Source organism: Acipenser ruthenus, chromosome 13 (genome assembly GCF_902713425.1).
Source record: "Acipenser ruthenus chromosome 13, fAciRut3.2 maternal haplotype, whole genome shotgun sequence".
Classification (NCBI taxonomy): Eukaryota; Metazoa; Chordata; class Actinopteri; order Acipenseriformes; family Acipenseridae; genus Acipenser; species Acipenser ruthenus.
Window position 1 is genome coordinate 36,131,110 of NC_081201.1, and position 27,440 is coordinate 36,158,549.

Consider the following 27,440-nt stretch of genomic DNA (forward strand, 5'->3'; position numbering starts at 1 on the left):
ACTTAGTGTACAAAAAGACACTTCACTTGAGCTCACTTAACAATGGAAGTAATTAGAGGGTATTACCTCAAGAGCGCATAGGACTAGAACTGTGGAAAATTGATGCTGTCTTATCTGTAATACTAAGAAGCTTAGAATCAATGATATCTTTAACAACTATGACTTGTGTATGTGTACATGTGTACATTTACATGGAATGCATCTAACAAGCACATGTTCATTGGTTTGTATATAATAATAATATACTCTTATATCTGCAGGTTGTGCTTCAACTTGAAAAGAAGCTTTTTGATTATATTAACCAAGATGTTTTCCGAGAAAACAATGGCATTCAGGTAACATTTTTTTTTTGTTAATAGGCTCTTTTGCAAAACAATTAACACATTGTAATGGATATATATATATATATATATATATATATATATATATATATATATATATATATATATATATATATGTATATATATATAATTGGGTCTGTCACTCGATTACATTTTTTGATTGGTTAATCTATGGGCATTAGTTGATTAATCGGTATATTAACTCGTCCACGTTTTTAATAAAGGTAACGATCTTATAGCGGCTGTCCTGCGTAGTAATACTTCTAAATCAATAGAATCTAAAAAAAAAAAGACCAATGGAAATTTAGTCTTTTTAAAAGCCATTTTATTTTATTTTTGTGTTAGTAAATGTAACACATTTTCACAGAACAACCTTTCATTCGGGCCACTGTCAGTCACATGCCTGAAAACACAAGACAGCTGAGCTGCGTTTACTATTACAGCTATGTACTTGGCTTCCTGTACTTCTCCTTTTATTGCAACTAGCAAAACCTGAGACACAGAAGAGATTAAGTCATTCTGAATCTTGCTAGAGGTACCCGAGAATACAGTGGCTGTTGACAAGTGATTGTTTAGCATGCTGTCGTAGAAAATCTTCTAGAAAGTAATTACACATGATTACCTGTATTTGAGGAATTGGTGCCTTCATCGTGCCCTCTGAAAGCCAGTTCTTACTTGCTCACTGTGATGTATTGTATCCCTACGCTTCTGATTATCCATTTGAACATAAATCCGTGTTTGTCCAAAAGTTTTGAGTGTAACAGTGGCTTGCAAATGACTTTGGGAACTCTTATGTTTTTGTGCTGACTTCGTTAGATATCCTTAGATTGCTATAGCCAGTGCTGTTCCATATTGCCAAATCGACTATGATGCCGTCATTGTCTGATGACATTTTTTTTTTTTTATTTCTGAAAAGTAAATCGAAATATTACTTTGACGTTCTCAATATAATTCTCAATAACACTTTATAATAGGCAATGTCGCGCATATTTATGTCCCGCTTCTGCTCACTCACGATTGGACAGCTGCAAAACCAGGGCAGATCTTTGACTCTCCCATTGGTTAAACTTCCTCAATACCATCAGCCGAGGCAGAGAATACCTTCAACTATTTATGCCATGGAGAAAATGCAGATCTTTTATTGGTTGGTTTTATTTTATATACAAAAATAAAATTCTTCCCAATTAAATTGTAACCCCCCCCCCAAAAAAAAAAAATCTGCGATAAACTCTTTAGTTGATTAATAGGTCTGATTAATCTGTTAATTAGGAGCAGCCGTAATATTTATATATATATATATATATATATATATATATATATATATATATATATATAGCCGTAATATATAGATATAGATATAGATATAGATATAGATATATACATATATATATACAGGCTAACTTCAAACCCTTCTTATAACGAAGATGGCCTATTGTAGTACGAATCATGCATGACGAATGCAATCGTTGCCTGTCCGTCATCTTATACATACTTCAATATATTTGAACCCTTTCCTATTCACTTACTGAGGGTATAGTCCCTAGGATCAGTCAGTCTTGCTGTGTGTTTAGAAATAGGGTGACACCTCAATGATAAAATCCTGTGCCTTCACCAGTATGTGATTTGCAGTACCAGTTAGCAATCCCTGTACAATGGATTTACAGAGTGGATTTACAGAGTAGCTCATATTCAAACTGCTTTACTGTTTTGCAACTTTAAACAGTTGCTATCTGTTAACACATTTTTTTTTTTAAACCTGAAAGACAACATTGTGCTACAAAAAGACATTTTCTTCCCAGATGAACTGCAGCTGAAGAACTATTTTCAAAAGATAAAATAATTATGCCAACAGAGGCGACCATTGTGAATGGTGCAGAAGGATAAAGATTCAATTGAGGATGAACTTGTATTTTACAAATATAGCCTGTAATAATTTCTACAAGGGTCAAATGCCTCTTTAATGATGTCAGAATGTGTGAATGACAACTTGTCTTATCAGATATACTGCCAGTGTTTTAATAAAAACTGATTTAATAGCAATTATAGATGTCACGATGCCTTGCAGTTTAATATGTGGAACAAGGTCGTTCCTGTCAATAAACCTGTGAATCTCAGTGGCAGAAAAATTATGGTCTTCCAGTATTTTTTTTTTTCAAAGTGCGTATTGTTAGCTTCATATTTTCCTCAGCCTCAAAGTAAAATTTCAAAATCTATGGTTGTTTCATCCAGGCACAAGGTTGCTTTGAAGGGAGGGGGAGGAAGTGCTCTTCCAGATCGACTACATACAGAAAGATAAATGATATAATGAGCCATCAGAGATAATCTAATCGTCATGGTCTAGTTAAACACACAGTACTGTGATCCTTATAAAACAAACTACCTTTCCAAAAGGATAAATGTCCCTGCAACAAATTCCAAAAAAAAAAAAAAATCCATTGCATCCTTCATCAACTACAGACTTGTACTGGCCTGACAGGAATTTAATTCAAGCTGGCTCTCGAAAATAATTATTGTATTTTGAGAGGAGTAATCATTGGTTGGGACATGATTGAATGTGTCCATGCCTATTGACTTTTTCTATGATTTATAGCTTTGTTTAGTCGATATTCCCATCGAAATTAATTATAAGTGGTGCTGTCAGGCAGCAAGGATGGAGTGTCCTGATGAGTATTTGGGAAGATTACATTTTCCTTAGCCGCTCTGCGATGGTGTTTGGGAATCTCTGCAGGTCCGCTGAGCCATTGCACACAGGGATTTGAGCAGCCGTCTGCACGGAGATCCGCCTGCACTGCTCAAGTGCAATTGATTTTTCAGGACCTTTTTATTTGAACTTTATCTGTGTGGAGTCTCTGCAGTAATGAAGGAATCTGTGCGCAGAGGGACTCCTACAGCAGGTGATGAACTTTTCTGTCAGCAATGCTTCTTTTAATAGTTCAGCTGTCACTGGTATCAGTAGTTATATTCCACCCTTCTAAATAAAAAGTGACCTTACTGAAGCACATATAACAGTTTCACAGTACACATGAGGTATAATTCTTACTGCTGCGCATAACTGTACAATAGCGTGTATGTTAAGTATATGCTCTAATGTAGGATTATCGATTACAGTGTTTACCTGAAGCTGCATCGTAACTATATTTTATGGATGCTCATTTGAAATGGCTACTTTAGTTTTGTACTGCCCTACCTGATATTATGTTTCTTGCTCCAGGAGACAAATATTCAAATGCATACATACTGGTAATGAAACTGCACTCACCATATAACTGAATATTATTGGTAGCATTTTAAAAAGTAGATATTAGTAAACCATTATCAGTTAAATGCTTGGCCCTGAATGCACTTCAGTACAGAACTTAAGTAGTGATGCCTGTATTTCATACAGTGTGCAATGGAGGAGTAGAGGTCAATCACCAGATACAAATCTGAAGATATTAAGATACAGGAGGGTGTATCTGAACATCGGCACATCTAAATAGAGTCCTTTGTGTACCAACGCCATGGAAAACGACAACTCTAACAGAGCATGTGAGCCTCTAAATTGTGTTTTGTCTTCTGTAAAACTCCAGCAGGGGCCAGATAATGATTGCAATATATTCCCTTTTGCTGAATATCTATTTTTATATGTACTTTTAGTATTCCTATAATTCAAAACCCCAGTTAAGTTTTAGTTTGATAGGGTTTATTTAGACCATATTACATTCAGTGCAAAAATACAGACATACCTATTGTTTAAGAAGAAATATGAACATTTGAAAAGCTGGAACATCTGCAGTGAAAGCAAAAATAAAATGAAATGACCTTTAATCTTTTCCCCCTTATTGGTGGCTTTTAATGTCACCAAGCATCACAGTGATGTTTTTTGATATCTTACCAATCAATCATTCCACAATTACACCTTTTGACATCTCTATAAGCCAGGCCACAGATAGCCCCTGATAGCTTTTTGTTCTTCTTCATATATTTCTATTCATAAAACTTATATTAAACCTGTTTTAAAGTTAATAAATGAAGCCCTATAAATTGGCACACTTTGCCTTTGAGTCAGTCTGCTTGTGAGACATACAAGTAACGTCAAGTTCATTTTATCCCATTGAACTATAACCCTATGAAGGAATGAAACCCTTTATATAAGTTGTGGTCTTGCTGCTATTCTGCCAGGCAAAAAAAAAATAGTCAGCTCAATTGACTCAAGATGAACTCTAGGTGAACTTTTAGCCAATGGCATCCGTTTCCTAAATTAATTACACAACTTTTACTTTCAAAGATATCCTGTTACTGACAAAAACAACAAAGTTAGAATAAAGGGATTGTTGGCTCAGCTTGGAAAAGCTTGCCCCCTTTTGTAGATATGCCATCTTTAAATGGCTGATATGTACGTTCTAACATGAAAACTGTTGGTCCGATATCATTTCTTTTTGCCATTAGCCCTTATTGTTTTTGCAATAACTGACAGCAACAGAAAATTTTGACCCATGCCTCTAGGAGACAGTAGACAGTTTTGAGTTGCTAATTTGGGTGGGTACAGTCACCAGCCGTGGTGGTAATTAAACTTTTAAAAAGTGCAGAATTCAAATTGTAATCCCTACCAGTGTGTTAAGTTTCATGAAGAGCCTTTAACTAAATAAAACAGAAACAGAAAAATAAGTTTTTTATCTAACAACAAATTGTAAGGTGTAATTGTGCATTTGGTTTCAGGGTTTTAGATCTGTACAGAAACAGTAGTAAAATGACATTGAAACAATTGGGATAGTTGTGGAGATACCCTAGTTTTTACAAAGATTGGTCCAGTATAAAGAGTCACAGTACGTTCTCTATACTCACCACTGGACAGTTTATGAATGGTTATTGTATTTCATATCCCTGCTTACAAAATCACACACAAGCCTTTTTTTGTACAAGAAGATTTTTATTTCTTTTGGAGGGTGCCCACATATGTTCTCCCTCGTCTTTTAAAATTAATTTCTGATTCACAGCTTGTGAATTCTCAAATGAATCCAGCAGGATGGGTTTGATGAATGCAGGAAAACTCACCTTCTGATCTTGAAATGCTCTGCTTTTACACAGTAGCACCTTAAGAGTAATGTCTATTGTTCTACTCTACTGGCTGGATTAAGTTGCCCCCGAAATGAAGAGCTTCATACTGTTATGAATTCAGCCTTGACATGCAGGGCTGCCTGCATTTGGCCCATTTATATTAACATTCTACATACTGTGCATACAACATACATACAGCATATTTATTATTATTATTAAAGGAAATACTCAGTATGTTATTATCTCTTAAAAACACCTTCATATCACTGCAGTAAATGCTGTGTGAATGTGTCTCTCTCCAGACTTTATGAACACTTGTTCTGTACCATTGTACATGTTGTATACTATATACTGGATGTAGAGACGTGTATATTAGCAGTGCAGTTTGGTCCATTAACTGGCTGTTTATCGTACCACTTTGCCTAAATGGAGAACTGTGGAAACACCCAGTTGTATCTAAAAGGTTTTTTTTTTTTGCTTCCTGAGGCTGGCATTGGACCAGGTGATTAGCAGAATTGTGAAATGATTCAATTTTTTTAACTGAAGCCACCTGGAACATTTTCCCTACTGGATTGTGCCACCAGGTCGGAAACGAAGGCTGCCATCATTGGTGTTAACATGGAGAAGGAATGGCAAACTGGAAACACTGCCAACTCAAAACCCCATTTAGAGAGATATCAAGATGATTGCTGCTTTTATTATATGGTATTAAAAGCCCCCCTGTTGCTGTTTTGGCTCGAAAGGCCAACCCAATCCAGCACAGCTGTTGGAAAGGAGACTGTGGCCTTGGGACTGGAACCCTTCGATTGAATATCACAGCAGTTTCGCAGGGCTCCAGTGGGTGGGCTAGAAGGAGGGAGGTAATCAGTGATGCAGGTGTCTCAGGTACCTGCTTTTCCCACAGATAATTAATGTGTACAAGTAGCTGCTAATTGAGCTTTTCACAAATGATTGATGAGCTAGCAGGAGGGAAGAGAGGGTCATAATCAGATATCAATCTGAACTGCTGCTACTTGTACAATGGTATCAGCACAGCTGTGAGATGGGACATGATTAATAGACAACGGGTAAACATGTGGCCATCATCAAAAAAAAAAGGGGGTGTTATTTTTAATGTGACACTCGTTCGAATAGGAAGAGGAATAGTGGACAAGATTAAGAAGTGAGTAGATTCGCACTGCGGTCAGATCGTAATCATTCCCTGGCAGATAAGGTTGATAGGAATATCTCTTTAACAGTTACTGGTTTACCCCCCACTTGGGGATCATTAGGCTGCTGTTTGACTCACACCTGTCCTGAAATTCTAAACATCTCTCTGTGTTCTTTCCAACAATTTTATTATTTCAAAAGTACATGAATCATTTTGTATTTGTTTATTATGTTTATTCTGTACTATTTCCTGAAACCAGCAAAGCTTAAATTCCATTTGAATACAATAAAAATAAGAATTCTTGAATAGGCACGAATGCATCAGCTACCCATTTTAGTTAAAGTAGGAATTGTTTAAATCTAAAGCTGTGCACCATTATTTCCCAACTGTGGAAACTTTTTTCTTGGTTTATTGAAAAGGTTTAAAAGTATGTTTTTCCCTTTTTCCAGCATTTAGAGTACGACAGAGAGCTGTCAGTGTTTAAAGATCGGCTTCATGAACTCCAGATCTCCTTTCCTCCCAGGTAAGACATTGCTGGTATTGTCTTTGTTTACACACTGAATGGTTCATTGGTCTGCCTGTCGTGCCACGGGTTGATGTCGCATTTACCTGCCAGCCTCCTTTCATTGCTAAACCAAAATACTCCAATTTTTGCTCAAGTGGCTTTTAAACACATGATCATTTTAAACAATGTGTTTCTTCTAACATTAATATTTATTAACGAGAGCACATACTTTATAGTGATTTGTTACATTTGAATGTTGTTGTTTTTTCAGTGTATTTGCTTTATGTGCTGTTTACAAATACTTGCTGGCCCTCTCTTTTTTTATTATAATTGTGTGTGATCATACAGCGTAGTTCTTCACACTTCACAGACCACCCTATGCTGCTTCATCACCTTTTGAACCCACTATCCTTTTGGCCTTTCTAGGATGAGCCTGACAAATTAGATGCCAGTGTGCATGCCAGCTGGAGGGGGGTCAGGTGGAAATAGCTTTAGTCCTGTCCTGACCGGGCCCAGAATCAAATCCTTTTCCTGCCACTAATATGCAAGAAAAAGTAAACATTTCAGACACAAGGACATGCACAAAGAAGTCATGTGTGTGGCTTTTAAGTGTTTAGGATGACCTTCCTTAGCATTTAAAACACAGTGGAAAATTATACGCCTCCTGAAAGGGGACACTGCATTTTGAAGTCAAACAAATGATTTTGCAGTTCCCTCAAATAGCAAAGCAAACAGTTCTTGTATGAAATGTTTTTTGGTAGTCATGTGTGATATTGCCCGTTGACCTTTAGCACCAGGACTTACTCAATCAGTGAAGATAATGAAATGCTGTAATCAAACTTTAATTATTTGATAAACTGTACAGGTGTCGCAGGTCAAGGTTTTGGCAGGTGCAGTGTGTTTTTTAAATGACTACATGACTTAATCACAAGGCCTACTTGCATTACTTTGCATAAATGCATCAGTTGGGTCTTTTCGCCTTTAGTATTTGAAATGATACAGAAATTACATTTTGAGAACTGCATGTTAGGTATTATTATTTATTTTATTTCTTAGCAGACGCCCTTATCCAGGGCGACTTACAATCGCAAGCAAATACATTCAAGTGTTACAATACAAGTAATACAATAAGAGCAAGAAATACAATAATTTTTGTTCAAGTGTGACAAACCACAATTCAATAATACAGCAGATAATAGTGATAGTTACATCAGGATATGATTAAATAGTGATAGTTACATCAGGATATGATTAAGTACAAAATACTACAGGTTAAACACTTGGCAGATTACAATATTCTGAAGTACAGGATTAAATGCAGTACAATAGGGGGCAGATAAGAGCAAAATAAAGCACATTTACATGAAGGGTGATAGTGTCCCAGGATACAAACAGAGGAGTTCTACAGGTGCTGTTTGAAGAGGTGAGTCTTAAGGATGCGCCGGAATGTGGTCAGGGACTGGGCAGTCCTGACATCTGTAGGAAGGTCATTCCACCACTGCGGAGCAAGGGTGGAGAGCGTAGGGGAGGTAGAGCCAGTCTTCTAGTGCAGGTGGAGCGGAGAGGTCGAGTGGGGGTGTAGGGAGAGATGAGGGTCTGGAGGTAGCTGGGTGCAGTCTGGTCAAGGCATCTGTAGGCTAGTACAAGAGTCTTGAACTGGATGCGAGGTACCATTATTACTTTTATTTGTATACATTCTTGTATTTGTATGTGTATGTGTGTGTGTGTGTATGTGTGTGTATAGATATATATATATATATATATATATATATATATATATATATATATATATATACTGATTTTGACAGAATTATTTGCTTCTACAGTATATGCTAAATTATATAACATAGAAATCCAAATGGGTTAAATAGTGCCTTCTAACTTACCTAAAGGTAGCGAAACTCAAGTGAGTTTTAGATTATTAGGACCTGCTATTGTGTTTCGAACCTTTACTACTATAATTATAACAAGTGTTTCTTTAAACTCAAGGCAATATGAAATAAATGCACCTCGTTCTATGTTTTCTATGACAACCCGTCATGATACTCAGCATGCTAGTGTTCCTTGTCAATTGCAGGACAATCCTCAACACTAGTTCTAAATCATATAGATACAATGAAACGTAATGAATAAACACATGTTTACCTACAAACACAGTACGTAGTGCACTTCCAGTGCTATACTGATGCTTCTCACATACATGTTTTATATGTCATTGTAGCTCTGTATTAACATAGTAATAACACGTGTGACAATGCATGCACACGTACAAACAAGCAGGAGCATATACATGCCATCAAACAATGTGCATATTGCAAAATACATCCCATCCATGATGTCAAAACACGTGATATGCTCCTTCGGATGTTCATCTTGGATTACAGAGCCACTAAATGCAGCCATTCTCCCCTATCGCAGTGATGTAACAGGACTATCTCAGGGCATGTCCATATCAAGTACCCCCGTGCTCCTTGACCTGGCAGCTGCGAATAGTCTGCCTGAGCCCTGGGGGAAAGTTACATTCTCGTGCCGTGTGTTTGGATTTCAAGAATGTGATACAAGCTGTAAATTCATATTGCTTACGTTCAAGAAGTCATCAGTCATGTCAGATGTGACAAGTCTGAACACTGCTCACCTCCGTGCTGAATTTGGCGTTGCCATGTTGACGGCGTACCTGGAGCCAGGGAGGTGTGACAAGCTAGTGATAGAGTGCGGGCTCTCCGACTGAACAAGTCAGGACAGTTTGTTTTTGTACAGAGACAACGTAAAATAGAACAGGTTAATATAGGGGTGTCATCTAAAAAAGACTTCATTCTCATTTGGGGACAATCGGTCTTGATTTTTCTCACCTAGTAGAATTGCAGACCAGGCCAGGTCAGTCGTCTGTTTCAGTCCATAGGCCCCTAGCTTGGAAAACTGTCTTGGGGTGTCATGATATTGATGTACAGTGGCAGTGTTGGAACTGCATATCAAACCTTAACCAACATCTACAGGGTACTCCAGTCTTCTTTTTTGCAGAAAAGTGTGTTGGAATCTTGAACGAGAAAACATTGGTCTTTCTAGACACCAGAACAGTTTATAGTCTATACAAAAAAAAGTACATATATATATATATATATATATATATATATATATATATATATATATATATATATGTCTAGCAAATAGAGGCAGTTAAATGGTACTAATTAACAAATGTAATTTCTAAAAGTATATTCTGAAAACCAATAGAATAAAAAAGTTGTCATGTAATAAGAGTAGAATACAGAGTATAGCATAGCCAGTAGCAATAGAAGTTAATTTATTTAGCTCCTAATAGTGTTATTTAGTTTTCCATTAGAAAGTGATTAAGGTAAAGGCTGTCCACGTTTACTGCATCATTGTGCAGTTAGAGCCGCGCAGTGATGGAGCTGTACTAATAAAATGGATGGCTCCTCTCCTGCTTCGCTGTGTTTGCCAAGTCTAGACAGCCGTGGAGGGAGCAGGGCAGTGATATACAGTTGTCTCTTCACCGTTTGGTGTTTAGTAGGAAGCTGAGACAAGGGTGGAACCCACCTTGGCAAGTTAGCATACATCTTAGAAACTCTAAGTCTGTGAGGATGGGCTAGAGAGGATTTTCCCTCGTGGGAAAAATTTAGATTTCTTAAAAAAAAAAAACAAAAAAAAAACAGGTAAAGTTAAAACAAAACATGTGGTAGTTTGAAAGTTTGTGTTTTTCCAGCAATATTGTGTTTAACAGTAGAATAAGTACATGTACAGTAAGCTCATGTATAGACTAGGTTTGTAAAATGAAAATGATGTATACAATATTTTCTTGTGTTTCCTGGCACTTCTCGATCACTGTTTGCTATGAAATAATAGTTTTGGATGCTTAAGACACCTGTGTATTTAACTGTTTGGAGCTCCAATTTGGTAGCATGCTTCCTAGATTATGAATGCCAGTTTGTTTCACTTCTGCTCCCTGAAGAAAGCCAGTCAAGCTAATACAACAATAATGTGTCCTGAATCGCAGTTTAGAATAAGCCAGGCTAATGAATTACAGAAAGCATGCAATTCATGCAATAGCCTGGATGAAGCATTGTAAATTAAGTCAGACTTATCAATTGTTGCTAACACAGCTTGAAAAACCAGCAGTAAAATGTTACTGAAATTAAAGCATTTTCTGTTGAAGATAAAGAAAGCCTGGCTTTATCCCCATTATCTGCACAATATTCTGTATGTGATCTTGATATATTAGCACAGAGTTAAACCAAAAAGCCTGTGCACTGTATTTACGTTGAAACTCACAATTTATTGCTGCAAATTTGCAATAAAAAATCTAACCATCTAGTCTAGTTCTAAAGAGTCTTGTGTTTTAAAGGATGCTAAAGAAGTATTAACGACCACATAGTGTTCTGTCTTACTGGCAAACTTCTTTAAAAGCTTTTTGATTATTCATTAATCTTCTTTTAATAATCATATTCTTTATGTGAGCAGCAGGGTGTTAAAGAGTGACACTCATAAACCAGATGTTCATTATCATAGTCCAGATGTAAATCTGGCAGTTGTATAATTCTAATCCAGATCGCTTGTCACACAGGACAGTACTGTACCTGACCTACTGAGACATTAGATTTACATCCCAGTCCTTAAAATCACGATAATGCCACCTGAGACAAACCCAGAAACAAGAAAACCTGCTTTGGTGAACAAATGTCATGTCAACCCCTCCACGCAGAGCTGTGTGAAATACTGCATGTACTTCTATTACATGATATCAATGGTCCCATTATAACGAAAACTTCTTCTGCTAAACTTATAATGCGATTATGAGAATCCTCCATGTGTGTGGACTGATGTCAGTCAAAATCCGTATCTAATAAACAGTTTCTAGGATTACTCCCAAATTAAATCTCAGAGTCCTATAGGAAGCTAGTCTATGATGAAAGCTTGGAAATATGTGTAGAAATTCAATGTAGTTATTGTGTTCACCATGTATAGTGTGACAGACAGACAGACAGGCACGAAATCACCATCTACAGTAACTTTATCCTGCATCGCTATTACCTAACCCTTATTCTAACCCAAACATTCAGTAGTTTATTTTCTACTGAATAATAGTAAATGCATAAATGAAAGCCCTGGGTCCTTATGCAGTGTGTGTCGTACGAGATAAGACAGTTTCTACTCGTATTCAGCTATATGGAGAAAAGGCATTAATCCAAGTTCCTTTCCTTCATAATAATGACCAGCCTGATTTCATCTCACCATTGCAGTGCGCCATCACTCATTAGCAACCGTTGCCACCAAGATAAAAGTGAGCAAAAGCAAAGCTGCTCCTGTCATTCTCTGTCATTCTTGGTCACTCTGGCCATTATCAAGCTGCTGCCGCCTCCACTACGTCAGCACAGCCACTGTAACGTACAGAATTGTCAAGGGAAAAGATAGAGGTCTGTTGGTGTGAATGGTGGAATTAAGAAACTCTGGGCACCAAGATACAGGTGGGCGATTGTTAGGTTTATCACCTCGGTCCATTATTTCTAATAATTACTCTTGTAGTTGGTAATAAGAGCAAGATAAGGAGCTGCCGAGTTTCAGAGTTCACACCCGTCTACAAAGTTTGCTTTCCGATAAGTTTGTCAGCACAGTAATCTGAGGTATTAATCATTCTCGTGTTTGTCATTGCATTAGCCTGTCATGTAATCTAGAGTTTCTGTTCGAGAACCTGCCTACCAACACATCCACTTTACATTTTGCCCTCCACCAAGGTGTTTAAGTGGTGTTCTTGTATCTTGATAGATGTGAGTTGAGATCTCTAGTTTATGAAGAGGAAGCAGACGTAGTCCATAGATACTTTTTCTAGAGTCTGAAGTTCAAGTCAGTCTATTTTCAAGCAGTGTAATGTAATGTGTCTCAGGTAAATTAGTAGTGCAGGACCTGGCACACAAACTGTACAGTGGTTTTGTGCGTTAAACACACTTTACAAAACATTTACTTCAGACCAACAGTGAAATATGTATGGTATCTTTGTATAGTTCTGCTGATACAATTTTCTAGAGTGTACTTTATTCCATATTCTCCTCTGCTATTGCATTTAAATTGTCCATTTATTCTAAGACTGTGTTACTTTTACCCTAGAAGCTCATTGTGTACAGTGTGTGTTACAACACAGTCTCTGATGCAAGGTTACAATAGTGTGTCTCCTTGCTACCCATAACCCTAATGCAAACATAGCTAGAATACCACACCTTACATTACTGTAATACATGGCGTTGCCAATTATAGTCATTATAATGAGGGCAGTGAGGCGCAAATATATTGATTTTAATGAATTAAGGATGTTTACACAGGAAAGAACACTGAGCATCAGTAATATTTTCAAGGTGTTCCAGGAAAGACAGTATGAAAAAGGGAGGTTTGGACTGGGAAGGACACATTTCTTTACTAAATTATTATTTAGTGCTGTTCGATTTCATGTGTACGTGTTTCATGTTAGAAGCTATGTTGTCTTTGAAAATGTGAACATGACCACATAACCCAAATAGTTTATTCAAAGTAAATGCCCTCTAAACTAATTGAGCTGTTTGCTTTGCAAAGTTGTGTCTGCCCACATTTCCTTCTGCTGCTGGATTGCCTGGTTGAACCCCTTCGCAACCCCTTTCTCCTGTTTGAGCCGACTGTTAGCCTGGTCGCCATGGCGATGGTTTGTAACATTTTCAAGCAGCAGCTGTTTAACGCATTGTCCTCTAATGCTGGTGTTTGCAGGGCCTGTGTTTGCCCTCCTGATTTGCTACAAATGAGACTCATATCATGGATGGTTTGCTCTGAGAATGTGGGACATGTTTGTGTTTTGGAAATCTGTCACTCATTGTTTTAAATGCTGAGACAATTACATCTAATTTTAATTTTATTTTTATTGATTTTTTCTTTCTGACAACTTTGGGATTCTAACTCCTAACAACTGTAAAACACTAACAATTGAAATCATCTGCGGGAGGTCTTGTTATGATGTTTCTGACAAGTAATAAAAGTAAACCATGTAGGTGCCACAAATACTGCAGGAGGGATTTGGTACCTTAATGTGCCAAGTACAGACAATTACAAAATGTAAGGTCAAGCACAAAATTAAGCTTTGTGGGGTTTTCTACAATGCTGGGTACTAGCATTAGAGAGGAAATCTTTCCTTTTCTCTTCTAGAAGACTTCCCTACATATAATCAATTATGAAAATTATGTAAGTTGTTTGGTTTCCTTGAACTACATCCATATTGGCTAGAATTGAAAGGACTTTTTCTTAGTTGTGATGGTAAGCATGGGCACTGAATGCATGCCTGATAAACCCTTCAGCCAGCAACTGTACCTCAGCACAGTACATTTTTAGCCTTCTAAAAATGAACCACACCTCAAGTTAGCAAACTACACAGTTTTCTGATTTTATTTTAGTTATCAATAACTGTTTTAACTTTGCGTCAACATTGGCACAGTATTGTGGGCTCCTGAGTGGCGCATCCGGTGAAGGCACTCCACCGGAGTGCAGGATGCACCCTATAGCTTGGAGGTCGCTATGTCACTGCCTACCATGGATGGGAGTTCCCAGGGGGCAGCACACAATTGGCCAAGCGCTGCCCGGTCGGGATAGGGGTTAGGTCGGCTGGGGAGTCCTTGGCTTACCGCACACCAGCAACCCCTGTGGCTGGCTGGATGCCTACAGGCCGGCCTGTACGCAATTCAAAACTGCATGGTCCTGTGACGCTATAAATTTTGAGCGAAAAAAAAGCAGATGATTGACTGCACTCGTTTCGGAAGGATACGAGTGCTCGTCTTCGTCTCTCCCGAGTTAGTTCAGGGGTTGCAGCGGGTGAGCCAGGTTGAATAATAATTGGAAATTTCAAATTGGGAGAAAATTGGAAAAATTAATAAAAATAATCATAAAAAAAAGGCACAGTATCTATAGGGTGTTGGCCATAGTATGTAGCAGATCTGTATATTACAGATGATGAGCTTGTCAAGAAAGTTTTTTTTTTTTAACACAAGTAAGAAATACTGTGAAATACAGTGTACTCTGCAGTGGCACTGAAGTAGCAAATTGAATTCTCATAATATAAATCTTGTGCAGTTTGATGAGGTGTAAAGGGTACTTTAAATCACTGGATTGTTCCACTAGTTTCCATACCGTTTTTTCTTGGATGGTTGCCACAGCTAATCTCTTTTTGATGGCAGTGCAGCTTGTAAAACCATTTGACAGAACTGCTTCCCATCACTCTGTTATATCACATTGTGTAGCATGGTAAATGTATCACATTGTGTAGCACGGTAAATGTATCACATTGTGTAGCATGGTAAATGTATCACATTGTGTAGCACGGTAAATGTATCACATTGTGTAGCATGGTAAATGTATCACATTGTGTAGCATGGTAAATGTATCACATTGTGTAGCATGGTAAATGTATCACATTGTGTAGCATGGTAAATGTATCACATTGTGTAGCATGGTAAATGTATCACATTGTGTAGCATGGTAAATGTATCACATTGTGTAGCACGGTAAATGTATCACATTGTGTAGCACGGTAAATGTATCACATTGTGTAGCACGGTAAATGTATCACATTGTGTAGCATGGTAAATGTATCACATTGTGTAGCACGGTAAATGTATCACATTGTGTTGCACGGTAAATACAGTTCTTTCTGTTCATGCCTGAAGGAAAGGTTTCACAATTCTTTTTGTTGTTGTATTTCTTCTCAAAAGTAAGATTCAAAGTGTACAGTTGAGTAGGTGCCACAGAGGTGTTCTCAGAGCTCTTAAATGAAGCTTTGAAATAGAGCAGACTTTTTTTTTTTTTTTTTTTTTGTGAGTTTGGCCAGACATTGCAGTTTCCCTGTTTGTACAGCATACACTATTAAAAGAGTATTCAATATGAGCCCATTGTGCATTCACCAGGTACACAAAACAAGCATTTTCAATAGGGCATCATTATTAAGGAGACATATAATGTACATTTCTTTCTGCAGTCTTGGAAGCACCTACCGACCAAGCGACATCAGATATCTGCTGTCTTGTCCATCATGACTGAAACTGACTTACAACAGTGTGCTTTGCCTTTTTGGGTATCTTCTTAAATATTTTGGGGGATGTTTCTAATGTTCAGAAATAGTGTCCCCAGTGCAGTTTCTGTATGTGGTGCTTCATTTAGGCACGTTAAAGCAAATCTTACATACAAAAAACAACCTGTGCTTTGTAGTCTATTAGAATATAAATCCATAACCTTACCTATGCGTAGCTGTAATACAAATTTTAAAACATGCTAATTTTCAAGTTATGAATTCTTCCTGTGTAAATAACAGTATGTCTGTTCTGTTAATTCATTCATTCATTCCATTACAATACAATGCACTATTTATTTTTCACCAGTTATCCATATAGTGAAGACAGCAGTCAAGGAAAGAAGTACATGAATACCAGATGTCCAGCCTGGTGCGATCGGATTTTAATGTCCTATTCTGCAAAGGACCTTATTTTAAAGGTAAGTATGCAGTAAATTGCATGCCAATTCTTAGAGGGTAATGTCTAATGTGGGTTCAACTTGGAACCAAAAACTGAACAAATTCGAAATATGATTATTGGTGCCTGAACCCTACATTTCAACAATAAAACTACAAAAACAATCGCATGGGTTTTTATGTACACAATTAAAAATATTGTTGGTTTGAATAAAGAAAGTTTTTTTTTTTTTTATTGAAATACAAATATTGTAGGATTTAATAGAGAGAGAAAGAAAAAATAACTACTCTTTCACATAAAAAAAAATATAAAGGAGTAAGAAAAAAACATATCTTCAACTGAGGGTATATTTCTTTTTGGTAAATATAATAATTGTATTTGGTCAGGTTCAAAAAGTAATATAATGCATCATGTGACTTCTGTCTATTTTTTATTTGTTTATAACATTTTACAAATAAAAATAAAGAATAAAACTTTAATCATTCAATTGATGGATTATTTGCTAAAGAAAGATATATTACTTAATATATGGGGAATGTTTGGCAGTTTACAAAGTTGTGTTAGTGTTTTTTTTTTTTTAAATACTTTATACTATCTAATTCAGTTAAAAAAAACAATGTCATGAACAACAAATCTCTCTCTCTCTCTCTCTCTCTCTCTCTCTCTCTCTCTCTCTCTCTCTCTCTCTCTCTCTCTCTCTCTCTCTCATCACATAAATATAAAGCCTTAACTGCCTAAAACGTTCTATATATCATTGTTCTTATGTTCTTATTTTAAAGTGTGGGTTAATTGCTTGTAATGTAGAACCTGAAGGAAGATAAAGCCCATGTAACTCTCCACGAATTAGCTCATGGCGCATTGAGTACCACACACTAGGCGTTACAGATTGTACAGACATGGGGCTGTAAACAGCCTTCATGCAGCATCATCTATCATGGCACGGTCCGTTAACTCGCCATCATGTTATTTTATGCTTTCTGAGCCCTAACACACCAAAGGTTGTCCACTGCCAGGGAGCTGCATCGCCAGCTGAGAGCATGCGGTAATGAATGCTCAGCGAAGTGTAGGTTTGTTTCTGCTTGCGCGCTGCTGTAATTTGTTTATCTGTCTAAAGATTATGCAGCCCGAAAATCCACAATTTTCTGCTGCCTTTGTAAATTATCAAGTCCAGTTTGATGAATGTATCCCAGCTTCCAGAGCTAGTCACATGATGATCTCAACACATATTGGAAAGTGCTCATGCATACAATACAAAAGGGAATGTTGTATTTCAATAAAGACTGCGGCACGCTGCCATCATTCTGACCATAGTCTCCCTTATTGGTTTGAAGTTCATTTCTGTTCAAGTTTATAGTTCATTTTCTTTTTTTAAATGGCACGATGCCGACTTGCCTTCCTTGACGATGTGTAGCTCGGAGGCTCGTACTGTATCAAAAAAGATATTTAAAATCTCTTCAGTTCAACCTAAATGTGTGATTCATGTGTGTCTCTGTGCCATTGTGCTAAACATTTTATAATTATTTGCATGTTACGATATTTAAAAAAGATGTGTGTTGAAAATGTTTTTTCAAGCAGTTATAGTACCACAGTTTTTAAGTCACTAATTCAATAATATATATATATATATATATATATATATATATATATATATATATATATATATATATATATTAAATAAAATATATTTTTTAATTGGTCACAATATTGTTTTAAAACACAGTTCTACCACGTTGCCCTGGTTTTAGAACCAGCTGAGAATAGGGTAAGGGTTTTAAGCTGATTATTATTGTACTTGGGTAAGTATCGCTTAACTTTTTAAACATACATTACATTTCAAACTCTCTGTGTTACCGGATCAAGTACTGTACTAATACCATGTTTACACTAGCCACTTCTAAGAAAGATTTGAGGCAACTTTTCATAGTGTAAACTCAGCCATCCTACTTTGAACCGTCACAAAAATGACCTATAAATGTACCTGTAGACCCTGGTACAGCATTGTGAAATAGACAGTGAACTACCTCAGTCTTTGATTGAAATTTTAACAGCAGCAAAAAAATTGTTCTCCATGTTGACTGTTCTTCTATTCTCTCAAACACTCCAACATTCTGCTACTTCATTTCTTGTTGAAAAGTGTTTGCAAACATCAAGCACTTTTCTGAGAACTACTTGAAAGTGTTCCTCCCAGATTCCAAGGTTTCAGGCAAACCCAGTGTGTTTGTATTAAATCTCTGGGATTGCCTTCTCACTGCCCCTAAAAAGCAAGTTCTTCAGATAAGCGATTGTCAAACCCTCGGGGCTGTGAATAGCCACCTTGTTGAGAAAGTGATTTGTTGTTTTTTTCTTTCTTCTCACAGCCAGAAAATGATGAGAAAGCAGTGGTCTATGATAATATTGGACCTAACGTGTGCATGGGGGACCACAAGGTAAAGTCAATATGTTGCACCTATTAGCAAGTATATACACCCATTTACTGTGTTCATTAACCAGCTTAAGATATAGTAACATTCTTAATATGTGTACGTTATGAAGTCAGAAAGTAGTTATATACTAGTCATAGTCTTTTTTTGGATCTCCCTTATACAAATTTACCATGGCATTTTTGTTTTGCCATTCTTTTTACACTGTTATACTACTAATTTACCATAGTTTTCCCTGGTTTGCCATCTTGTTTATCAATATGCTTTACCATTGCTTCCAATTTTTTTAAAGTGTTCACCTATGCTTTACCATGCTTTATTACATTTTGCTGTACTTTTACTGTGGTAAACTTTTTAAAGGGCTTTGTTATGTCTTACTTGAATTGAGAGTCTTAGATAGTTAAAGTAAATGTATTTATTTGGTTTAAGACCAGGAATTGTACCAAATATCAAACTTGGAAATATGAGACCATGCATAAGAGTCTAAATTACACAGTTCCCTTAGTATTTCAGTCATCTTTATGTATTTTGCCAGTTTAACAGTCAATGGAGCTAGCCAGACAGCTGAATACAGCAAAGATTAATAGTTTACTTGACTACCTGTTAAGAATACCAGATATGAGAAAGTTAACCACATTTTGGTTCTGCTGTTTCCGTGGCCATTGTTAAAAAGCCTAATTGCTGTTTTTGAGTATATTTTTCAAGTAAGGTTTTTTATAACCATTCTGCCTTTAAATAATATTAACTGTAAGTGCAAAAATAATTAGAATGCAGGTCCTGCTATCTTCCAGTGTATCACAGTATATATCATTGTAATTCTTTTTTTTAATTTTACATCTTTCTCTTGTAGTGTTGGTCATCTTAAGTGTGGTCGATGTATTGCTCATGACAGTCAAAGTTTTAAGATTTTTTCATTTTTTGTTTTTTTTGCAGCCTGTTTTCCTATCATTTCGAATAGCTGCTGGGGCAGGTAAACCTATTGCAAATAAGCACAAGTGTTGTGTCGTGCAGTGATGTGGTAAATATTTTTATTTTAATTTTTTTTATTATTATTTTCAAAGTATTTTTGTTTTGTACAGGTGTGGTGTTGCTTCATTTTCTGTAAAATATGTTGCTTGACAGGGAAAAGGTGCCAATTGGGAGAGAAGATTTTACGAGAAACGACCCTCTGACAAGCAGTAAAAGAAAAAATGAGACACCAGGAAGAAAAATAGAGAAATACATACAAACTTTACAGATGTAGTGATGGATCGAGTCCTTAGTGCCACATTGTTAGACTGCTGATCGTACACAACGCTTCAACGTCTGGACCCTGTTCAAGAAAAGCCTCACATACCTCACTGTCTTGTATGGTCCTGTGACAGAATTCAAATGGGGAATATTTTTTATGTGTCGCAGACTTGTTGCCAAAACTCTAATAGAGATCAGAAATACTACGTATTTTAGATACCACATTTACAACTTTTTAGAAAACGCATCAACATAAAGAAGCTATTTCCATGTGAAAGATGTATAAAAGTGCAATGCAGAAGTTGTATATCAATATCCTAGTAGTTTTGTGTACATTGGATTGTATAAGTAGAGGTATTGATGGTTTTAGTGCAGTTTTCCTTACCGACCATAGTTTGTGGTCTCCGTGGTAGGATAGATACCTATTTTTATTTGGTTGCCTTTTCCTCTGTTTTGATTATGTACACACTGCTATGATGAATGGTTTTGAATCACAGATCAGCTGCTTCTCATTTTATATACATTTTAAAAGAAACTAGTTTATAAATCTTACAAAAAAACTGAGTGCTGAAGTAAGTAAACCTTCCAGTACGACTGCTTTGGTGTGCCATATCAGCTGATAGTAACTTCAAGTATAGCGATTTTTAAAATATATACATTGTACCGAATTTATATAAGGTATTTAGCAGGTCCATTGTTAATGCAAATATATATAATATTGTTTGTCGCATATAGCAGTCTCAATTTGTCATTACTCTTATTCTAACTTATTTCTATGTAATAATAATATTATGGCTCTGAATGTGAAGTTTTATAGATAGGCTTGGGTAACTTTTAAGAATTTTGTAAACTGTTTTTGTCTATTTTTGTTACTGCATAATGGTGCCAAGTATTGTATATGGAAACACGAATAATATTGTGGGAGACATCGTAACCTAGTTTAGTCTAACTTTAGTTAACATTGTGCTTAGTTATAATTTGTATATATAAAGTCCGGAAGACCCTTAAATGACAATTGCATTGTGTAAGTAGCTGTTTGCAACCTATAATGCTATACTGTTGCAAGCAATATCCCACCATAGCTCTTCACTACATTGAAAGTGATGATAGAGTCTGTTGATGAAACACATTTATTTTATTGATTTCATTTAGTACACTACAGCGTTCACAGACTGCGTGATGGCATTAGATTGATGCTTGATTTTTTTGGTATGAATCACTACAAGTTAAAATGATTTTGTTTCTGCCAGCCAAAATAATGTTTTGACAGCGTGATCTGGGTTTGTAGATGAAAATGCTTGTAAAGTTATCTGCAAGTCCTATGTAACAGTGTGCCAATGTCTCAATATAACCACACTTCTCTACTAGCAAATAGAGATTCATCCCATTGGAACTGCATAGCCTCTAGAATAGGTTCTTTGGTTCTCAAGCAATAAAACTGATGAAACTGAAATGGTGTGTGTCCTTTTTAATCACGTTTGACCAAATGTGTCGCACCTTTTTATTTAAAAGTAAATAAATACATAAATAAATAAGAAAGTGTTTTTTTTTGTTGTTCTGCCAGTAAGCTTTAATATAGAAAGGGTGGTTCGTCTGACTGAACTCTTCCCAAAGTAAAACCTTGAACACATACAATGTTGATGGTTAAATGCCCTGGGATGCCAGATAAAGGATTTCTAGATTTTAGCATCATATGGAGTTTAATCCACAAGAATGATATAATAACCAGTTCCAAACCCATAGGTCTGACGTATAAAGGCACTAATACATTAATGCAGCTGCAACCACCTGATACACTCCAGCCTGTTGGCTGGTTAGTTGCTCTACAAACCATAAGCATATGAAGTATTAGATATTAATTTATTTTTAAAATGGACTGTCTTTAGTATAATGAAATATACCACACAATTAGTGACAGCTGTAATGAAATGGTATGTAGAAGCACGAAAAAGAAACTTATTTTTACCTGCCTTCTGTTGGGGGGGGGGGGGGGGGGATGCTAAGCTAAGCTTATTTTAAGTACTTGAAAGTCCTAGGTAAATCAGGAGACGAATTGCAAACGTTGCAGAAGTTTCACAAACATGAACATAACAATAGTCTCATGAAAAATGGAGGGGGGAGGCTAAGGCTGTGTGGACCAGCAGGTTATTTCTTTCAGTTTTAGATTTTTTCCAAGTCTAAAACATTTTGGTATATTTGACATTTTTCTGAGCAAAATCTGTTAATGTTTTGGACCTCCGCGTTAAGACTTTTATAGTGCACACATGAAGAAAACAAGCAAAAAGAAATACATAATTCAATTTAAAATAATTTTTAAGAAAATAAATAAATAAATAAATAAATAAATAAATAAATAAAAACTAAGTCAGCAAAAAAAAATATATAACAATAAATATATACATACAAATAAATAAAAACGTTTTTACAAAGTTTGGGTGATCACGCTGTTCTGATTTACGCACCAGCTATCTTGAAAAGTAAATTGATCAACATAAATGTGAAAAACACAACATAATCGGTTTCAGTAGTGTGGTATTATAGGCTATTTCAATTACTCGAAACTGTCGTATCTATACCGGTATTCGTATTTTAAACGTGTGCCATAATAATGAATGTAGCTTGTTTTGAAATAACCTCATTATAATGTGTTGCTGACTTTAAACTTGGTTATGTTTTGTACACAGTGGAAACAGGAAAAAATTAGCGTTAAAACATCACGCCCATGCAGGGTAGATTAATCAATTACTGAAACACCGTACAGCCAGGACTTCGATCTAAAATGTGAGTCTAATTCTGTTTAATAGTCAGGATACATTTGAGAAGACGACTACACACTTTTTTTGTTAACTTTTTAAAGACCAATTGTAAACGTTTTCTAAAATATGCTATACAACACTAAAAAAATACACATAATGCATCTATTTTTTAGGTCTCTTACCATACAATAAACGGTACAGCATCAAAAATATTCGTTTTATATCGGTGGTAAAACGTTGTGAAACATCCCAAAACAAGTGGTTTATTTATATTAAAATTAATGCTTAAAACTTCTCAAAACTTCAGATTATTTTATGATTTGTTCAAGGTTGTCAATCGCGTCTCTTTGTGAGTCTGTTTTAAGCTATCAATATTTTTGGTTTTACATTTGTGATACATATGTATCAAAATAATAGGTCTAATGTGTTCGATATTTACTGAGAGTTAGGCTGCAATTTGAAAGATATTTCTGAATCCAAGTCGGTAATAGGATTGCTAATTAGTAAAATACCGCATTGAACGGGTTAATCGACACTTGAAAAGATTTTTCAAAAACGTCTTTAAAGGAAAATGACTATTGTTAATTCAAACCCGTATTAACACTATTTGGGACATAGTCACAAAAAGTTAATAACCGTGCTAATTTTGCCACATTATTTTTGGTAAAATTAAAAACTGCCTGTGGTACAGAGTAGCAAGAACACGGAGGAGCGCTTAACTTACTTATTTGAAGCTTTTCAACATCAAAAAGAAAAAAAAAACTTGTTAGCGCTATAGTTAATGGTTCACGAAGTAACAACACCGTATATATTGTGCAGCTGTACATTGCTAAAAATGAAATAAAGCCGTCAAGATAGTAAACTTGTAAAATATGAAAACGAGACTTTTTTTAAATTGTAGAACCATGCAGCACAGGGCTGTACAATGTTACGTATACGAAACTAAGTGTATCATCAAAATACTTTTACTTTCATTGTACATCTTGTAAAAGACTATTAAATCGTTCTCTGTTATTTAAAACTAATATGTATTTGAAACCAAATTTCAATGTGTGAGAGAGATAGAGAGAGACCAAAAGAAGACCATGTTTTAAAAACAAAAGGTTGTTAAATAATTTATTGATAATACGAAGTATTTTCCCAACTATCGAATAATATTCTCTTTTTTAAACATAAAGCAAATTTCCAGTTTGTGTTTTCTGTTTCTGTTTGATGCGGTACAAAACATAAATTATTTCAAATAATAATAATAATAATAAACTGTTGCGAAGTATGAAACCGCGTTTTTTTTACATTTAAAATTTACAACATTTATTTTTTTATTTATTTATTATTATTTTATTTTTTTTTACAAGCGGTTGCATTTCAATCTATACAAAACACAATAACTGAATCTGATTGTTAGGTGATTTAATTCTGTAAAATAAAGTGAAAACAATAGAAAGCGAAAGAAAAAAAAACAGAAAATGAAGAATGGGAAATTTTAAAAACAAATACCGATTAAATTGCATTCCAGGTCATTCGTATCGTTGAGCTGTTCAATTCCATAACTTAACTCAGTAAAAAATATATACATCTCGCATACATCATAGTCTGTACAACACATATAATCACTTATAACACCTAGTTGCATGTTTTTTTTTTTCCTTTTTTACATATACCCTGGTTAAATCAGCTTTAAAAGCATTTTGGAATATGTACAGTCTTGTCGTGTGTGTGTGTGTGTGTGTGTGTGTGTGTTTATCACAATGTATCCGAGCTGTTACTGCACGGACTCAAGAGTGCTAGATTCGTTGCCTTGTGCTTTTTCAGCAATCTCGTTATTTTCTCGTCATCAGAGTTGGGGTCCAGCGGCTTGTTGTATTCATCATCGTCCTCATTGTCCGAGCTCTCCTTTAATTTTTCTGTTTCTGAATCGTGCTTTTTCTTTGCCGTAGCCATCTCTGCCGCGTGTCTTTTTCTCCATTTGGTTCTCCTGTTTTGAAACCATACCTGTAAAAATATAAAAAAATGATTTTTTTTAACTGTTTTACTGTAAAGTGAAGCATCGCCTTTGGGCATAATAAAAAATTATGAAGATCAGTTGGTAAAGAATGTCAAATTGTCGTTTTTAAAGACTATTTTAAGTTCCATTTAAATGTAACGTATCATACAAACTAAGAGGGACGCGCATGTCTACTTTACATTCCTTATAGGCCACATTATTTCAACCTACAATGTGATAACAAACTGTTAACATATTAGTGTAAGGAAACGGATGTTAAATATTAAATCATCTAATGACCACGTCTTTTTTAGATCTGTAGGAGTGTTTTGACATGTTTTATTAAACGTATAGGTTGACATTAAACGTTACAATGCGTGGCAGAATAGTTTAAAGATAAATAGTAACAAACGTACAATTTATATTAAGTTATTTTAACGCAATTCGAAGCATGCGCAATCAACCAACGTTTTCATAGCTTGTGTATTAACTAACTATAAAGGCATGAAATTAACTTTACCTTGACTTGGCTTTCTGTCATGCCCAAAGAATAGGCCAGCCGGGCCCTCTCTGGACCTGCCAGATATTTTGTTTGTTCAAAAGTTTTCTCCAAAGCAAATATCTGCTGTCCTGAAAAAGTGGGTCGAGAATGTTTTTTCTTTCCGTCTTTATCAAGAAGCATGTTAGCTTGAGCTAAAAAAACAAAAACAAAAAAAAATCAATCAAGGAGGAAAAAACACTCATGTTAATACACTTGTTACAAAATATCGGATGGAATTGCTAAAACTAAAAGTTAAACAATTTTAATACAACTTAACATGAATAGGGATACCTTAACATAGTAGGCTATACTTTTACTGCCAATGTTTTTAAGTATACAGAATATGCGGAATACGAGCTTATATAACATCTAAGTGTTTATTTAATATGAGTTAAGGACAGTTAAAACTACTTTAATTTGGCATAGCTCATCTTTACTGGGAGCATTGCTTAAACGAGTTTGTCAGCTCCAAAACCAATGCTATCCTTAACTTGAAAATCAGGGTTCCATATACAGAACTAACGATAGAATAACAAACTGGGCGTGAATGAGGTGTGCAGTATGCTTATAAAATTAAACACAAATATATTCAGCAACACACAATCGTGTGTATTTTGTTTAATTATTGACATGACATGTGCGAGCAAGGAGCATCCTGATTAAATTGCAACCCCCCAAAAGCACAGGAAAAAATAACTTACAAGGACAGGCTAGTCGTGGATCTCTCCAAGGGGACCCTTGCATGACTCCAGGCCAGAAAATTGGGGCTCTGCCGGGGAGTTCCGTCAAGGGCTTAGGGTATCGAGAAACGGTAGCCGGGTTAAAATACATTCCTGCTGAAGTGGTCAGTCCATTTATCCGAGGAAGTCCCGAAAGAAGACCGCTGGCTGTAGTAATGGGTCTTCCCAGGATGTCACTAATTCCGTGTGGCGTCCCCAAGGGAAACTGAGCGTTCAAGCTAGTTAACGAAGGTGCCTTGAAACCTGAGTGATTCTGCAGAGCGTAAGGGAATAAAGATGTCTTCATTTCAGCCATGTTATGAAGAGCTGCCAGCGGTGTACTGCCCAAGACGAAAGCACTCTGGCGATTAGTATCCATCTGCCCCACCGCTAACATTTGTGATCATCAACAAGCAAAAGCCCCCCCTGGCTTTAAAAGACCCAGGATAAGTACCGTAGGGGCTTTTGAAGTTGTGATTAAAGCACTGCGGAGTGTAATTGTTCAGTATCTTGGAGATCGTGTCAGTTTTCTTTACGCGCTATTTAGATTACAAAAACAGTAAAGTTTCACTAACCAAAAATACACTTTTAAGATAGGTGGTGCTACAGAAATTTCAATCTTGATTCAGACAGTCACTTTTGGTGCCTCGCATGTGTCCAGATTCAATATCCACTTGGAAATCAGCAGGTCTCTTTTAATGGTTTTGATGACTAGCATTAGGGTCGACTTTCCAGTGAAATTGACTCAAGCTGAGATCAGAGCAGTGCGGGATGCACTGATAACCGCACTGCCACCTGCATGTTCAATCTCCCATTGGATAAAATTGAGTGTAGCTGCACTCTGATTGGAGCACTGATGCAGACACTTTGTTGCGCGTCACTTGCACAAAGCAGAACTCAATAAAGGTCTCACTGTAGAACTATTAATGGTACAGTGTTCTATAGAAATCATTGTTTTAAGACTTGACAATTATAATACATATATACACACACACACTTTTGTAACCAATGATCGCTGACGAAGTAAGTACATTAAACTGAATACAAATATATAGGATATTTAAGCAATTTAAGAACTGAAGCAAGGCATGTCCTGTAAAATTCTGGATATGTAGTATGCATGTTTTAAATGTTTTAAATTAGAGCACATTATCTTAATTTTCATGCATATGTTCTTCCGGGCAGTTAATCAGAAGAAAGTAAACAGATGTTATTGTTGCTGTACGTTATCAGCCTTATTCAAAGTAAAAGCACTACATATTTCATTGTAAA

The 27,440-nt window shown here is 36.0% G+C and overlaps 2 protein-coding genes across 4 annotated transcripts in view; one reads left to right on the forward strand and one right to left on the reverse strand.

The window, feature by feature from the left end:
- LOC117417940 (inositol polyphosphate-5-phosphatase A-like) overlaps positions 1-21,707 on the forward strand; it is a 125,366-nt gene extending 103,659 nt beyond the window's left edge. For 2 of the 3 annotated variants that reach the window (XM_034925741.2, XM_058985244.1), the window contains 6 exons: positions 261-335; positions 6,978-7,051; positions 16,429-16,540; positions 18,876-18,944; positions 19,872-19,908; positions 20,061-21,707. In XM_034925741.2, coding sequence (XP_034781632.2) covers positions 261-335; positions 6,978-7,051; positions 16,429-16,540; positions 18,876-18,944; positions 19,872-19,908; positions 20,061-20,110 — 417 coding nt within the window. In that variant the 3' untranslated portion in view covers positions 20,111-21,707. Of the gene's footprint in view, positions 1-260; positions 336-6,977; positions 7,052-16,428; positions 16,541-18,875; positions 18,945-19,871; positions 19,957-20,060 lie in introns of all 3 variants that reach the window. The other variant, XM_034925742.2, reaches the window with a different exon arrangement.
- A 2,319-nt stretch (positions 21,708-24,026) lies between these two features.
- Positions 24,027-26,953, reverse strand: LOC117417941 (homeobox protein Nkx-6.2-like). The gene is made up of 3 exons (XM_034030365.3): positions 26,151-26,953; positions 25,429-25,601; positions 24,027-24,916 (listed from the first exon to the last, which is right to left on the reverse strand). The coding sequence occupies exons 1-3, from the start codon at positions 26,563-26,565 to the stop codon at positions 24,668-24,670; spliced, it is 837 nt and encodes a 278-aa protein (XP_033886256.1). The 5' UTR covers positions 26,566-26,953; the 3' UTR covers positions 24,027-24,667.
- Positions 26,954-27,440: the final 487 nt, after the last annotated feature.